The 15,952-nt window shown below is 40.4% G+C and overlaps 1 protein-coding gene across 1 annotated transcript in view; it reads right to left on the bottom strand.

Annotated features, from left to right (window-relative positions):
• The window catches only part of HEATR1 (HEAT repeat containing 1), a 50,709-nt gene that overhangs the window by 13,894 nt on the left and 20,863 nt on the right, over positions 1–15,952 (bottom strand). Inside the window, exons 18-32 of the mRNA XM_020787176.3 lie at positions 15,685–15,868; positions 13,840–13,988; positions 13,204–13,396; positions 11,348–11,520; positions 10,278–10,439; positions 9,706–9,948; positions 8,089–8,220; positions 7,614–7,720; positions 6,773–6,916; positions 5,012–5,127; positions 4,737–4,858; positions 3,826–3,954; positions 3,181–3,414; positions 2,932–3,058; positions 2,115–2,281 (exon numbers count right to left, since the gene is read on the bottom strand). Coding sequence (XP_020642835.3) covers positions 2,115–2,281; positions 2,932–3,058; positions 3,181–3,414; positions 3,826–3,954; positions 4,737–4,858; positions 5,012–5,127; positions 6,773–6,916; positions 7,614–7,720; positions 8,089–8,220; positions 9,706–9,948; positions 10,278–10,439; positions 11,348–11,520; positions 13,204–13,396; positions 13,840–13,988; positions 15,685–15,868 — 2,382 coding nt within the window. The remainder of the gene's footprint in view (positions 1–2,114; positions 2,282–2,931; positions 3,059–3,180; positions 3,415–3,825; positions 3,955–4,736; positions 4,859–5,011; positions 5,128–6,772; positions 6,917–7,613; positions 7,721–8,088; positions 8,221–9,705; positions 9,949–10,277; positions 10,440–11,347; positions 11,521–13,203; positions 13,397–13,839; positions 13,989–15,684; positions 15,869–15,952) is intronic.

Below are 15,952 nucleotides of genomic sequence, written 5' to 3'. Positions count from 1 at the left end.
TTTTTGAGGGGGCCTCAATAATGACTGCCAGGTCCCCATGTGACCTGTTGATTACATGATGCCAGGCCCTGGTCTCATTTATATATATCTATCTATCTATCTATCTGTCTGTCTGTCTGTCTGTCTGTCTGTCTGTCTGTCTGTCTGTCTGTCTGTCTGTCTATCTGCCTGGGCCACTCTGTGCAGTTTACAACTAAAACCAGGTAAACAATAATAAAAGACAGTAAACACAAAAGCAATCAAAATCAAAATAAACATTAACTAATCATAAACTAGCAACAAAGTAAAAGCTAAAAAATAATAGGATCTCATTCTTGTTATTGCTTTGTTGAGTTCTATCCCAGAATATAGATAACCATGAACTTAATTTGGACACACTGCAGATACAATTACAGTCATGGTTTGTCACTAAATTTGAGATGATAGTCAATACAATATTAATGTTCGAAAGGCAGCTGGACCAGATGGAATCATGGGACGAGTTATTAGGGGCTGTGCTGCAGAATTAGCTGGAGTTTTTACGGATATTTTCAATCTATCCTTGTTGCAGTGTTCAGTCCCTACTTGCCTGAAGACATCTATTATAGTGCCAGTCCCCAAGCAGTCAGCTGTGGTATCTCTCAATGATTACAGACCAGTAGCTTTAACATCTGTTGTTATGAAATGTTTTGAGAGATTGGTGCTGGATTACATTAAGGCTAGTCTTCCACCTTCTTTGGACCCATGGCAATTTGCATACAGGAAAAATAGATCTACTGATGATGCTGTGTCCATTGTACTCCATACTGTATTGAGCCACTTAGAACATCAGGGAACTTATGCGAGGCTGTTGTTTGTGGATTATAGCTCTGCTTTTAATACCATTCTACCAAATAGGTTGTTTTTTAAAATGATCAACCTGGGATTACCTCAGGAGATCTGCATGTGGATAAAGGATTTTCTGACAGATAGGCCACAGTCAGTAAGGATGGGATCTCACCATTCTTCTACCCTGGTACTAAGTACAGGAGCTCCCCAGGGCTGTGTGCTAAGTCCCTTCCTCTATTCCCTGTACACACATGATTGCACCCCACTGTATAACACCAATGCAATTATTAAATTTGCGGATGATACGACAGTGGTGGGGCTCATAAATAAGAACAATGAGTCTGCTTATAGAAAGGAAGTACAAAGGTTGATACTTTGGTGTAAAGAAAATCATCTCACACTTAACATCAAAAAAACTAAAGAACTCATAATTGATTTTAGGAGGAAAAGATATGTACATTTACCACTGTACATAAATGGTGAGGAAGTGGAGAGAGTTGGTAGTTTTAAATTTCTGGGTACTTACATCTCAGAGGACCTCTCATGGACTATAAATGCCAACATGCTAATGAAGAAGGCACAGAAGAGGCTGTATTTCCTGAGAATGCTCGGCAAGTTAAATTTATCTCAGCATTTGCTTCTGTCATACTATCGTAGCACCATTGAGAGTGTCCTAACCTATGGCATTCTGGCATGGTTTGGGAGTAGCTCTGTAGCGGACAAAAAAGCTCTACAGAGAACCATTAAAATTGCCCAGAATATCATCGGGCTCCAGCTACCAACCCTGGATGACATCTTCACATCCCGCTGTCTAAGGAAATCACATAGCATCCTGAGAGACTCTTCCCATCCTGCTTATAACTTTTTTGAACTGTTACCATCTGGCAGAAGATATAGAACAATTAAGACTCGGACCACACGTTTTCTCAATAGTTTTTATCCCAGAGCTATAATTGCAATTAATAATGAGCTTAAAGACCACCAGTAGTGAATAATTAGTTGGACTGTGTAACTTGGCCTGCGGTGTAGATGTTTGTATTTTTAGTGGGGAACTTTTAGTGGGTGTTTGGGAATTTTATGTGTGTGCATGTGTCTGGTCTCTGGGTGTCTGTGAATTTCGTTGTATGTGTATATACTTACAATGACAATAAATTATTATTATTATTATTATTATTATTATTATTATTATTATTAATACAAAAGATATTTTTTAATATCGCTATACAATTAAACACTTCAGTTAACTACAAATCCTCAATTGTAAAAGGAAACCATATCAAGCCCTCAGGAAGAAGAATCTGCCTTACTTTTTTCACAAAACCGTTTGAAGCGAGAAGCTGTGACATGAAGGAGACTGATAGGAATCTGAAATGCCTCAACTGTTTGCTAGAGTGAGACTCCACATTAAAGAGTTCTGTTTCATGACTTTGTAATTTTGTCCTGCGTACTCTTGATTTCTTTTGTCCAGGGTCATCTGAAAAATACACCCAAAAGAATAGTGTTTTCTAAAGCAAGTAAAAAGGTTTCACTGAATCTGTAAAATGCGACATTAAACCATTTTACTACCAAGAAGCCACAAGAGAACAGATCTTACATGTGACAGACAGCTTAAAAAAGTCTGGCCATCTGGAAATTTTATGTCTACCTTTTCTGCAGTTGTGAAGTGGCTTAAATAAATGAGCTGCTTCAAGATATTGCTGAATTGAATACTTCCCTTGCTCTTCTACAGAGAAGCAGAAGTGAAATAGTAGTAGTAGTAGTAGTAATAGTAATAGTAGTAGTAAATGGTATATCACTCCTCCCCTTCCCCCCACCAACCTCAACCAACCCTATTTAGACAATATTAGCCCACACGAAATGGCCAGTCTAGACATGACCTAAGTCACAGTAAGAGTAGACCAATATGAATGAATGGAACTTATGGATGAGCTGTCTCATTAAATTGCCATTAATTCCATGGACCTACTCTAGTGTGATTTACTTCACTAAGTAGCAGGATTTTGGCCATTATCTGTGATTATGTACTACACTGGTAGGAATACTCAGCTAGTATAAATCCAGATATTTCTTGCTAACTGGTTTGTACTCATGCAGAGGTACACTTGTTGTTTCTCTAGCAATTACCTTCTTTGTTCTCTGGCAGTTTTGCTAAATATGCCAGCACTTTCATCAAACTTTGCAGTTGCTCTATTACACTAAATTCACAGCATATGGAGATCCAGAATTCTGTATCAGACTCCAGAACAGCATCCTGTATATGTAAAGTGGTTGGGAAAAGAAAAACAGAGGAAGAAAATTCATCATTTTGAAAAAGAAATGAGTGGCTTGCAATGTATTTTAAAGCAACAAATACATCATAAACATGGTTCTCACCTTCTCTCCATTGGCCGCTGCAGCCACGGATTTTGTCACATGCTGTTCAAACAACAGAACGAGAAGGATCCAGTGAAACCGCTCCACTCCCAAAGTGCTTATCAGCTGTTCCAGGATTGGGAGGCGGCGATGTTCAGGCACATGAGGCAAAGCATCCACAAACACGCGGATTATTTTTATCACTACCCCTTCCAAGTTTTCAGCACTTTCAGAAGAACCACCATCCTTATCAGCCTATAAAGCAAGCATTCAAAGAATTAGCATGTAGGACATACCAACTGGAGCCCTAAAGGCAATTTCTTTTTGTTCTTATGTGCCACCAAGTTGGAACTGACTTACAGCAACCCTAACGTGGCTTTTAAGGTAACTGCAAAGTTGAAGGAAGAGTATTTCCAGTTCCACTCCCCACCCGAGTGAGTTTCCAATGCCAAGCAGAGATTCAAACCCAAGCCACCTGAGTCCTAATCCACCACTCTATCCACTGCGCCATACTGATAAAAAATAAAGGATATACTAAGAAGTAAAGGACTGGGGACTTTGAAATTATAACTGAAGGCAATGGACATAGGAACAATTGCTTTGGATAAAGGCTGAACTTGTTTTCATTCTATTTAGCAACTCAACCTGCATTTTGAAATGCCTTACCTGTATAAGAGCAGGAATGACCATCTTCACGGTCTTACTAATCACCTGGAAACTGTAAGCATCATCCAGACGCATGACATTTGCCCCCATGAATGTAAATATGGGCATGATGTTGTGCAGCACTTTACCCTGGACAAGAGAAATCAGATGCTGCGGTTAAGAAATAAGTGACTGATTATAAGGATTTTTTTTGTCTTTTCGGTTATGGATTTTTCTCTCTTACTAAAGTTAAATCAGAAGTTCCCTAATTTTGCCCCCCAAATAACAGGAACTGGTCAGTCCCTTTCAATACAGGCAAAGCCCACCATGCTCAAACCCAGTTTCAGGACACACAAGTTTATTTAAGAAGGGAGGTCTCTCTGCATCCCAGGTGCTGCTCCACAGACTGGGATCTGTGGGGCTGAAGCATCTGCCAGAAAAAGGCACATTGTGTTCCTTGCTATGGAGCAGAGTCTCTCTACTGCTGGGAAAACAGGGAACAGTCATATTGAGCACACAGAAAGCTATGCCAGTCCTTCAGGATTTCACAATTATGAGGCAGGCACTCTTGAAAAGATACGTCATGAGTCCCCCTATTCAGAAATAAAGGTAATGGTTGTGGAACAATGCACAAGCTGGTATATGTAACAGGGGTAAGAAAGAGGAGCTGTGAGGATGAAGGTTGTGTGAATGAAGGGGATTTGGAGGAAGTAAAGGAAGGCATCTGAAAAGCAAAATGGACAGGAAGTTTCAAGCGCAGGAGTGGGCCAGCAAGAATAAAATGACATACTCAGGCATGGAAAACTAAGGGAAGTTTTAAAATGTCCTCCAAACCACAGAAGACAAAAACAGCTCACTTCTCAAAAAGCTGCTCAATTTGAACACCTGCTTTGCCTTTCAAGGAGCACACATGAGAAAGAGTTTGTACTCACAGGAAACATTCTAGCAGCCGCACCGAGCAAGAGCAGAGCATGGTGGTGTGTCTGAGGCATTTCTGAAACCCGGATGCACTGGACAATCAGCTCCACGTTGAACTTCTCCTCATCAAGAATTCCTCAAGATGCAAAACAAAACACCACTAAATTGGGCTTAATTTAACAACAGGTCACATGTATAATGTCAAAAAAGCAATAAGGCATATAAAGCAAAGGTGTGTTTTGGCACCCCTGATCTAAAACTGTTCCCACCCCCGCGGTCTTTCTTCTACCTGTTTGTATCCTGCTCCCATCTGGAGATAGTTTCTGACAAATGTTTAATAGACCACCAAGTACTAGTTGTTTTATGTATTCCAGATTTTCTTGTTCAGCAGAAGGTTCCAGACATCTGTAAAGCCAGAAAACAGTTAAATAAAATTTTTGGAGCAATATAATAGAATAATAGAAATAGAATATAACATATTACAGGGGTGCCTCACAAGACGAATGCCTCGTGGGACGAAAAACTCGCAAGACGAATGGTTTTGGCAATGGGGTTGATGACTCACAAGATGAATGTTCCTATGGCCGTGCTTCGCAAGATGAATATTTTCCATTTTTTTTGTTCCTGCCTCATGTTTGCTGATTTTTAAATGTTTTTCTATGATGCTTAAAGTTTTTTTATTGCACTTTTTGAAATCATCTGCACAATATGTATGGCTTTAAAGAGCACTTAATAAACCCTTTAAACCAAATGTGACTTTGTTCTGACTTTTTTTTGCCCATAGGAACGCATTAATTAGATTTCAATACATTCTATGGGAAAACGCGTTTCGCAAGACAAATTTTTCGCAAGACAACATTAACCGTGGAATGAATTAAATTCGTCTTGTGAGGCACCAATGTATATCATATCATATGCAGTGAGGCATTACATTGTATTGTCTAATAAATTAATGGCAGCTCTTGCATTAATATTTGAAACTAGAAGAAAATTGACATTTCTAAAGAACCAAACCAATCTTGGGTAGTGTGTTGATGACTTGCTCCTTTCCAGTTTTAGTTACTGACGAGCTAATACAAATATGAAAATATGAGAGCACACTATTTTCATAAGTACTACTAAGTACTTCATAAGTACTTAAAGCTATAAAGTCTTATCAGATTCATACTTGATTTTGTTCTGATTTTTTGTAGTGTGTGCTCTGATCTTCTCATGTGGAGTAAAATAGTGTGCTCTCATATTTTCATATTTGTATTAGCTCGTCAGTAACTAAAACTGGAAAGGAGCAATGAAAGAATACATTACTTGGAAAAATTCCCAAGGGAACAACAGATACCACTGTGCGCATTCATGGAGGAAAAGTGCAGAAGTTTCTTGGTTTCCTAATAAGGCCAGGTAAGAAAACATACAATTCAATCTGGTTACTATCTCAATACAAATACTGGCAGGGAAGCATGTTTTGCCATGGTGCACCCAATCTGAGTACTGACGAAAGTCCCCTGCAACCCACTTCAAGGAGAACCAGCCGTGTAAGTTTCTGCTAGCACCGGGGTCCCCAACCCCCGGTCCGCGGCTCGGTGCCAATCTGTGGTCTGGGCCGGACCAGGCCGCAGAGACAGCTTTCTCACCACCCCACATGCACTCCCCCCCACAGCCCCTTCGTGCATGTGCGCGAGGGCCCCCACCCTTTCGCGCCTGTGTGCGAGTGCCGTCCAAGTGCTTCCTGCCCTTCGTGCATGCGCATGAGTGTGCGTGCATGAGCACCTTCGCGCATGCATCTGAGCATGGGAGGGTGCCCCATGCTCTCCCACCGGTCTGTGGTGTTAAAAAGGTTGGGGACCACTGTGCTAGCAGATGCAGGTTCCTTACATCCCGACCCTGTAGAAAATCTGGGTAGAATGATGGAATAAACAAAGTAGCTGAGAGGAAAACAGCCCCTTTCACTTAATTGATCTAGTAACAGATGGAAGGACCACGTCCCCTTTCCCCTTCGGTATTCCTGTCCCTCCAAAAATGTTTGGAGTCGCTCTCTAATACTGGAAGTTTTTACCTGGCCAGTAAGCTGAAAAGAGTAGGGACCAAAGCCTGCGGCTGCTTGAGCTTCTTCTTGTGTTGCAGCAATTCCAAGATAAGTGTGACTCTCTGCCAGTTTACACTGTTTTCTTCTTGTGCGCCTTCCTGATCCTGAGCTTTTCTGCAGGATGAAAAACAGAGTAAGAAGCTATATACCTCTATTTAAGAAATGTTTACTCTTCTAATTCTTAAAGGGACTGATCCTAAAATAAAATGTCTGTAAATCATTTGCAAGGTGGTTAACTAATCCTACTACATGGGCAAGAGTAGTGAAACAACTCTGCCTGGATCCTCACCCTTTTTTCACTTCTCATTTAATAGCTGACTGTGAACAATGACTCCACTCTAAGTAGTACACATGGAGAGAATGATGACTGCATTATTTTTCTGGTCTTTTTTAGGAAATATTTTTAAAAATATCCATCAAACAGTTCCTATGACATCTCCATACTGAATTTTGTGTTAAGTATTTCCTCAATGGTTAATGTCATGAGTTACCCCTAGTTTTTAATGGACTGCTTCAGATGAATTGTTTTAGTACTGTCAATGTTCTATCCTTTTCTTACTATTTTTAACAGTAGTCTTTTATAGTACCTGTTCTTATGGTAAAACATTTTTTAAAAATAAGAAAGCGCTAGATTAAAAAGAATCAACCAGTCAATCAATAACGTTTAGCAGGATGCAGATTTATGTGATTCGTCAAATAGCGGAAGAAGATCTATGCAAACTGCTCCATCAACCACAGCTCTACGTCCTCTGTTAATCTATTGTTGTATATACATGGTGCACATGACATTCATATTTTCTATCCATTTTACCTCTGCTGTTGCATTTTCTGCCTTCTTGTTTGGTGAACAGTAGCTACGTTTTTTGTTTTTGGTGGAGGCTCCAGTTCCATACTGATCTGCTCAGCGTCAACTGAGATCTAAACATGGAAGAAGGTAACATTTTCTTCAAAGGAATGCAGCACAATGTCAGCCACCTACCAACACCACCCCCGATATTTTCCGCATGCCCAGACCAATTCTGCACTGCACATGCATGATCCAGCCAACTGATATGATACATGTCAAGTAGGCTGCTTCAAAGAGAGAAGTGGAGAAAAAGTGCAACAGTCAGGCACTCTCCATCATAGAGATATGCCATTTCCACCATCCTCCTGCTATCTCCCAGCAGTCAGTGCTGCTGTTATCAAAGGGATAATACCTGCATAATCTTCTGCTATGGTGATATAAATTCTATTCTTTTTAGACAGGATGATATTCTCATTATGCTGTGGGATTAATATCTTACCCCTTTAAAAACACTGTTGATTGTCTGTGCACATTGAGGGTTTTTGCAATTCAGGAGTAAATCAAACAATACTCCCAATATCTTTTGTTGAACCTTCCCATCTGGCAGTGCAGCAAAGAATGGTTTTGTAATCTGGAAACAAATAAAAAAAAGTGTACCATTTATAAATATAATTCTCTGGATTACTCTCACATCCTGAAAGGAGTCGTCATTATTTTTCATACCTGGCAGATAGCAGACTAAGGCTGACAAACAGTGATGTTCAAATGACACCTCAGAAATCTCACAACCCAACTAAGATTTGACTCTAGTTTCTCTCAGCCAAGCTCAATACACTTTGCTCATTTTACAACAAGTTTTAGAAGAATATTATGTGCCCTGATCTTTAGGACAGGGCAGAAGATGAATTTAAATAGTGGTTTGCTGCTTCGTATGTCTGGACTGCAATCCCCAGGATTCTCCAGGAAATTTCCCAGACAGGACTCTGGGAAATACAGGCCAGGAACCTAGATCTACACACCAGCCTTCTGGTTATTTACCACTGTTATTGTATTCACTGATCTGTTTTTACTTTCAAAAACACAGAAGCTGCCATGGTACTACTTTGTACCTCAAAGTGTCTTCTCCTTCTCCACATAGGGGGCATCACCCTGGTTGGTCAGTCACATGACAGCAGAGGTAGTTGACCAACCAGTGGGGGTGGGTCCTCTTGTTTTTGAAAGTGGAAGCAGGCAACAATGGAGAGAGATACCCAGAAAGCTGGTCTGCAGAATTAGGTGTTTAAATACCCTGTAAAGCAGTGGTTCTTAACCTTGGGTTACTCAGGTGTTTTTGAACTGCAACTCCCAGAAACCCCAGCCAACACAGCTGGTGGTGAAGGCTTCTGGGAGTTGCAGTCCAAAAACACCTGAGTAACCCAAGGTTAAGAACCACTGCTCTAAAGAATCCTATAACAATATGATTACCTCTTAAGGATAGGGTAGTGATAATTTTGAATACTGAAAAGTTTCTCAACCAGATCAGAATTAGGTAAGAGAGGTAATAAGAAAAGCTTTACTTACTTAGGAGTAAGTTTTATTTAAACTGTGGCTTGACAGCGGGATCAGGACAATCAAAAACAACTGACTTTTTATAGACTGATAAGCCAGGTTTATCTAGAATGTATTCCAATCACAGAATGCTGCCCACTCTTGTCTCTGATACATTACAAGAACATAAAATAGTTTGTTCTGGGTCAAACTGAAGATCTATCCACCATGGCATCCCATTTCTAATAGTGGGCAGGTAGATACTCAGAAAGAACACTTTTCTGCCCCACAAGCTTACATGGCAAGCACCCCTGGACATAGCAAATTCATGCACTGTTTCTATTATTAGCAGAAATCAGAAAGGAAAAATGAAAGCAAATGACAGAAAATGATGAGCATCAGCTCTGTCATCTAAAAGAGGTTTGAAGCCATTGTAGGAGGCTGGAAACATTGCACTTTGAAAAGGTTTTTTCATGAGCCTTTTGTGAAAGACATACCTAAGTGGGAAAGGAACCTTTAAAGGGCTTCATATATTAATACACATTGTCAAGTATTATAGGGAAAACATCCCCGTCTCTCTTAATCTTACCTGTCCAAGAGCTCTAATCTGGAATGTACAAATTCCTTTGTAGATTTCCTGGGGAGCATTTAAAGCTTTGATGAATAAATCCAAACTCTGTTGATCTGTGCAAAGGAATGCTGCTGAGTGCTCATTGTATTTCCCCAGAATGAGATGTAAAAGAAGAGCTTCATCTTTTAACATCTCCTCTGGTTTTTTAAGAGCCTTCTCCAGTAATCGATCTAAGACAGGCAACAGATGAGAAAGCACCACCTGAAAGTATAAGCATTTAAAATGTTGGTTTAACAAACTTCCAGAAATGTGCACTAAAATATATATTATTATGTCCATAATATCCTGTATTCAATGAGTAATTTAAAACATAGAAACAGTGCTTCCAAACAGAGAACATGTACTTCCCCACAAATGCATTTCACCCTTGTTTGATACAATGTGTCTTTGTCAATAAACAAAAATCTAATAGGTTTTCATACAGTATTAGATATACTGAAACCTTGTAGGCAATAAGAATTGATGCCGAGAAAAATGTGTTTCCTTTGGCCAGTGTATTTTCAATCTTTGACTGAATTTATTGCCCGCACCTTGCCATTGACTTCATGAAGGATTTTCAACAGGTTTCGTGCAACGTATGATGGACACTCGAGGGCTTGCACACATTCAAGCAACACTCTCAGTGCTTCTGACAACTTTTGCGTCTTTTGCTTCTGCTGGATCTTTAACTCTTCAAACAAACTACCAAGGCTCTAGATAACAGAAAGACATCAAGGTTGCTTTATATTTAATGTAGGGAAACATTGCATTTTTAACTGAAAAACAGTTATTATAATTGTTTATTTGTTTGACAACCTGAAGTGTTACACAAGAGGAGCTGAAGTAACAGTATGTAACAGATGCATAGATGTTTTAACAAATGAATGGAGACTGTCCCCAACTAATGTTTTTGAGCTAAAACCAACTACCATGGTCCCAGTAAGAGTAGGCACACTAAATGAATAGGGCTTCTTAAGTCAACATTGATTCAATAGTCTACTCTATCTGGAATGAAAAGCTGGATTTAACCCCTCTGTATTTTGCACTGTTTACTACATTAACCTTTTGTACTGCTACAGACACCTCTCAATCAAGAAGCACCAGACTCAGTTTAACATGGCTGCTGAGAACTCCCAAGTATAGACTAAGCTATCTGGAAGGCATTTCCTGAAGGTGTTCTTCCATGAAGCTGCAACAGGTGTGTAATATTTTAGAAACAACAAATATGTAAAACACATTGCACAAGATTTTCCCACTGGAAGAAAGGTGGGAAGGACCTGTGTGGTTGTATCCACAGAAATACTGCAGTGACCTGTAGTGCTGCTGGCTTCAATGTCCCCTGAGACATTTGAAGCAAGAGTAAGAGCCTACTGAGATTCACTGTGAATGGGAGACTTCTCTCTTTAGTTTGGCCTGCAAACAAAGAAAAGCCTTGGCCCGTAGCATGCTTGGGGAACCTCTGGCTTACCAACATTTGATTAGTTTGAACACTAATCTATATTCAACTCCAGCAAAAACAAGAGAAACATGGACAACACTGAATTCTAGCTCAGCTAGCCAAAGCTTTCTTTGAAGAATCTGCCTCCTTGCAGATGGCAAAATATGTTTGTTCAAACCTTACCTGGATTACGTAAGTTTGGTCAGATGTTATCTCTTCAGCTTTCTGTGTTAAATTATGAAGAATGGGATGAAATGCAGACTCTTTTATTCCACTTAGGGAATGCAGGCAGTTAAGAGCAGCTCTCCGGACCTCACTCACAGTACTCCCCAAATTTATCAGTAAAGATGCGATCACTGAAAAGGAAGGAAAAACAGCTGCTGTTTTAAAAACAGTTATTAAGAACAGTTATCAACCGCAAGGATGCCTTTCAAGGTGAAAAACACTTTCTGTGGGGGTGCCATTCCCAAGGTTGCTAAGCCACATGGGTGTTCTAGTGAGGGAAAACTCGCCTAGCATCCTGTGGCTGCTTCTGAGGGAAGGAGCTGCCATCATTCTCCCTCCTTCTCATTATCATAGAGAGCTTGGCATAGAGGCCTTTCCTTAGGCCAATAAGAGGGCTTGGTTAATTGCCTTTCTCCAGACCAACCCTAATGTAACCATTGTCCTATCTGGACCCTGTCTACTATCTGTAATGCTGTCACTACCTGTGACCTTGTAATGTTAATAAAAGGACAGTCTCCTGGTGGCAGAGAGGCAGAACATAGCAGAAAAGCAGAACATAGGAGAACATCAGAGAACGTCAGAGTGATCCAGATGACTTCTCATTCTGCTTCCTTGCTGAGTCGCCCACCAGGAGTACTGCTGGCAGACATCCATCTGTGTGTGTGGCTGACTTCTTCTATCTATTGCTAAGAGACTCTTTGCTATCCATTATCTGGTGATCATCACAAAGCCCATCAGCCTGCTCACTGCCTGAACCCCAACAACTTTCTGTCACAATGAGAATTCAATTTTGAAGGCAAGGCTGGTCTAAAATCTCACAATGGTGGAATTAGTGAGAATGCTGCTGAAAGAAGTGGTATCAATATCTGGTGTAGCCAGTTTGTGTACATCCAGATGTTCAGGGAATGTAACTCCCATAACTTTTGGCCAGAAAAACCAATGGCGATGGATAGTGAGAGCTGCAGTTCAACAAGACCTTATTGGAAACTGCCCAGAGTGGTCGACCAGACCAGATGGACGGGATATAAATAAATAAATAAATAAATAAATAAATAAACAAACAAACAAACAAACAAACAAACAAACAAATAAACAAATAATAGCTGAAAGGCCACTAATTTCAGCCTGTTTCGTCTCTGCTGGTTGAAGAAAAATATGGCAGCTACTGTTGGCCAAAAGGGGCTCACACTTTGCACTGCCTCTCCACTCACCTCTTCTAATCCCATCAATCATTATAAGTGCATGCAAGACACTAGATATTTTAAAATCAGCCATTAAACTGTGAATTAATTTATCCTCTTCACAATTTTTGCAGTTTTTTTCTCCAAAATTGTGTTCGCCACACAGAAGCTACAGGAGTGTTTTCTAATCTTATAATGCTTGTCCGTATTTGAACTAAACCACAGTCACCCAAAGAGATAACTACCAAAGTTAAGCACCCTGTACAGAATTTTTCATGTATATGAAAAACAGCCTCTGAGGGAAGCTTCTCTAAAAAACAGAACAGAAATCAATTACATAATGGCCAAAACCCTATTGTGAAATATCCTGCATGTAAGAGGAATCACACAAATAGCGTTCCCGATTTCCTGGCCATTTGCTGCATCACTTGGGTCTGTCCAAGCATGCAAAAGAAAGCTGGAATGACCGTCCACCTCAGTTACAAGGTTTCCAACTCACACTATGCAACTGCAATAGGATTCTGGCCATTAAATAGCGACCTCTCCCTTGCTTGCTAAGAAACCTGCAAGACTTTTGACAACACAAAAGCTGGAAATCAACTTGAAAATATGGTGAATAGCACTTCCGCGTACCTGGAGAAGTTGGTGCTGCTAGTTTCTTTTTTGTCTGCACAGTCTGTGACGCAAGCATTGCGCATCCTATATACAAAGAACGAGTCTGTAGCACCGCATCTACCACAAAATCCATCTGGTTGGAGATGTTGAAACTGTAAGTCCATAAGACTGAGAGAAATTTGAACTGACTTTCTGGCTCTTTCAAATGCACCTTCAAATTTAAAAAATAAAAAAGGAAAAAAGGGAAATATTTCACATGTATATGCTTTTCTTTCTTTTTCTATGTATCAGGTACCTTTGCTGTCCTCTGACTTCAAAAAGACAAACAGCTGCCTAGGATTTCTTCAGGACCCTAAGGTTCCTGGCGCAATGGTTAGGGAGAGGGCCTATGACTCAGGACACACAGATTTAAGTTTCTCCTTGGCAACAACACTCACAGAATGAGCATGGGCCAGCCACTCTCCCAGCCTAAAGTACTTCACAGCATGTTGTAAGGATGAAAATCACCTTGAGCTCTTTGAAGGAAAAGCTGGATGAAAATGTAATGCATAACCAAATTAACCAAAAAATATTTTAAACTGACAAGTATTTTAAAATGCACGAATTACTGTAATACTCAAGATTTCCCCCCCAGATTACACAGAAAAATAGTACCTCAAACAGAAGTCGCATCATTGCACGAAAATGATCCGCATATATTCCCTCACTGGCTCCACGGATTAGAGTATCAAAGAGTCCCAAAAGCAGACATAAATAATCTTTGCTTGGTTTACTTAAAGTTTCAGGATTCCACCACATCTCATCTGTACAAATGCAGCCACACAAGCAGTAAATGGATATTACATTAGAAGTTCTTCCAGAAACAAACAAAAAAACCTTCTGCAGATCACAGGCCTAAGAACAGTAGTATAAAGATTTCAATCCTTTCTGTCTGTTTCATTTGTGGATGTTGTATGTACAGGCAAATTAGCTGCTTCCATGATTTAATGAATGAATGGGTTGACTGACAGGTGAGTGCTGAGTGAGCGACTAACAGGACAGTCATGACCCTTGGGAAGGAGAAACAATACCCTCCCATAGAACTTTATGTTTATCAGCTGTTTTCCCCTGCTTAGATGTCAGAGGGAAAATATATGAGTGGGTGAGTGTTTAAGAAATTCAGATAGAGATGAGACAGGGTCAGATAAGAGAAGACAAGTTAGTTAGGAACAGAGGTAGAGAGTCGTAAGATATGAGAGACTTGGATAAAATAGAAATAGGATAGGGCTTAGATTAGGATTATGGATCCTCAGTATTTTGAAAAAATTAGGTATTTCAAATGTGTATTAACTTTTTAAACTAAGTGTTTTTTACATTTTTTGATTCAAGCCTATTTTAATGATCATGTTTTAATGATCATGTATTGTGATTTTATATGTGCATTTTGGAAGGGTTGTACACTGCCATGTATTCCTTTATTGAAAGAAAGGTGAGATATACAGTGGTGCCTCGCTTAACGAGCGCACTGTACAACGACAAAATCGCATAGCGATCCCTTTTTTGGGATCGCTAATGCGATCGCTCAACGTGCAAAATTCGCTTTGCGAAGATCGGTAAGCGTTTCGCTTACCGATCTTTGCAAAATGAAGCCCGACGATCAGCTGTTCAGCGGCCAAAATGGCCGTCGGAAGCCCGGAAATGGCCCAAAATGGCCGCGTGCAGCGTTTTCGCGCCCTCGTTAAGCGAGGGGAGGGCACAAAAATGGCTGCCGGCCATTAAGAAGCATTGCTGAACGGTGAGTATTCGGCCCATTTGGAACGCATTAAACCATGTTTAATGCGTTCCAATGGAATTCCCTGCCCCATTCAAAGATGCTTCAGCATAGCGAAGGTTAATCTGGAACGGATTATGCGAGGCACCACTGTAAATACAGTAGAGAAGGAAAAGAAAGTGGAACGACTGAATGGCTTCTGGATTGGGAACTGGTGTTGGCAGTACTACCTAACAGTTTGAATCCTAACAAAGGATAAACAGAAATTCTGAATTCATATTCTTCCACAAGGCAAATTAAAGGATGATAAAGAGGCCCAAGAGTCCTAAATGTCTGGACAACAGCAGAGCTGTATCTGTGGATGTGAGTCCCTAGGTACTGGTGGAAAGTGGAAACTAGAGATGGGCACTTATCACGGTTTGACATGCTTCGGAAGATCAGACTTACAGGTGGTGTGCAGGCTCCCCAGACTCCATGCCCCGCCTTCTCCTTGCGGGCGCCGACTCAGAGGAGGAGCGCAGGGCACAGAATCTGGAGAGCTCATGCAACACCTGTAGGCTTGATCAGACAAACCACGCTGAACTGCCGTTAAGTGCCCGTCTCTAGTGGAAACCCAGGTGAGGGAGGCTTGGGGTGTCACAGATATCAAGAATGTTGGAATCATTAGAAAATAAAAGTCTAATGCTACAGCAAATGAAGGAATTGTAAGATACACTTTTTAACATTGATGTCTCTTGCAATAAGCCTACCTTTTGAAAAGGAATCCGGAGGGACCAGGCCCCGAATAAAGTTTCTCAGTAAAACAATGAGCAAGACAGAATCTTCTAAATCCGCTGCTGCTCCAGCATTCAGCTTTTGTATATATTCTGCTAGAACCTCCAGGAACGGTTCACTGCCAGAGGTAAACTCAATGGAGAAGTTATAGAGAAATGCCTGAAAATGAAAATACAGCTCTGTACGTGTTGTAGCAGTTTTTCTTTCTTATTTATATTAATTACAAGGAACTTGTGATTTAAG

Source organism: Pogona vitticeps, chromosome 1 (genome assembly GCF_051106095.1).
Source record: "Pogona vitticeps strain Pit_001003342236 chromosome 1, PviZW2.1, whole genome shotgun sequence".
In the NCBI taxonomy this organism is placed as follows: Eukaryota; Metazoa; Chordata; class Lepidosauria; order Squamata; family Agamidae; genus Pogona; species Pogona vitticeps.
Note: the sequence above shows the minus strand (reverse complement) of the source record. Positions and strands in the feature narration are given on the sequence as shown.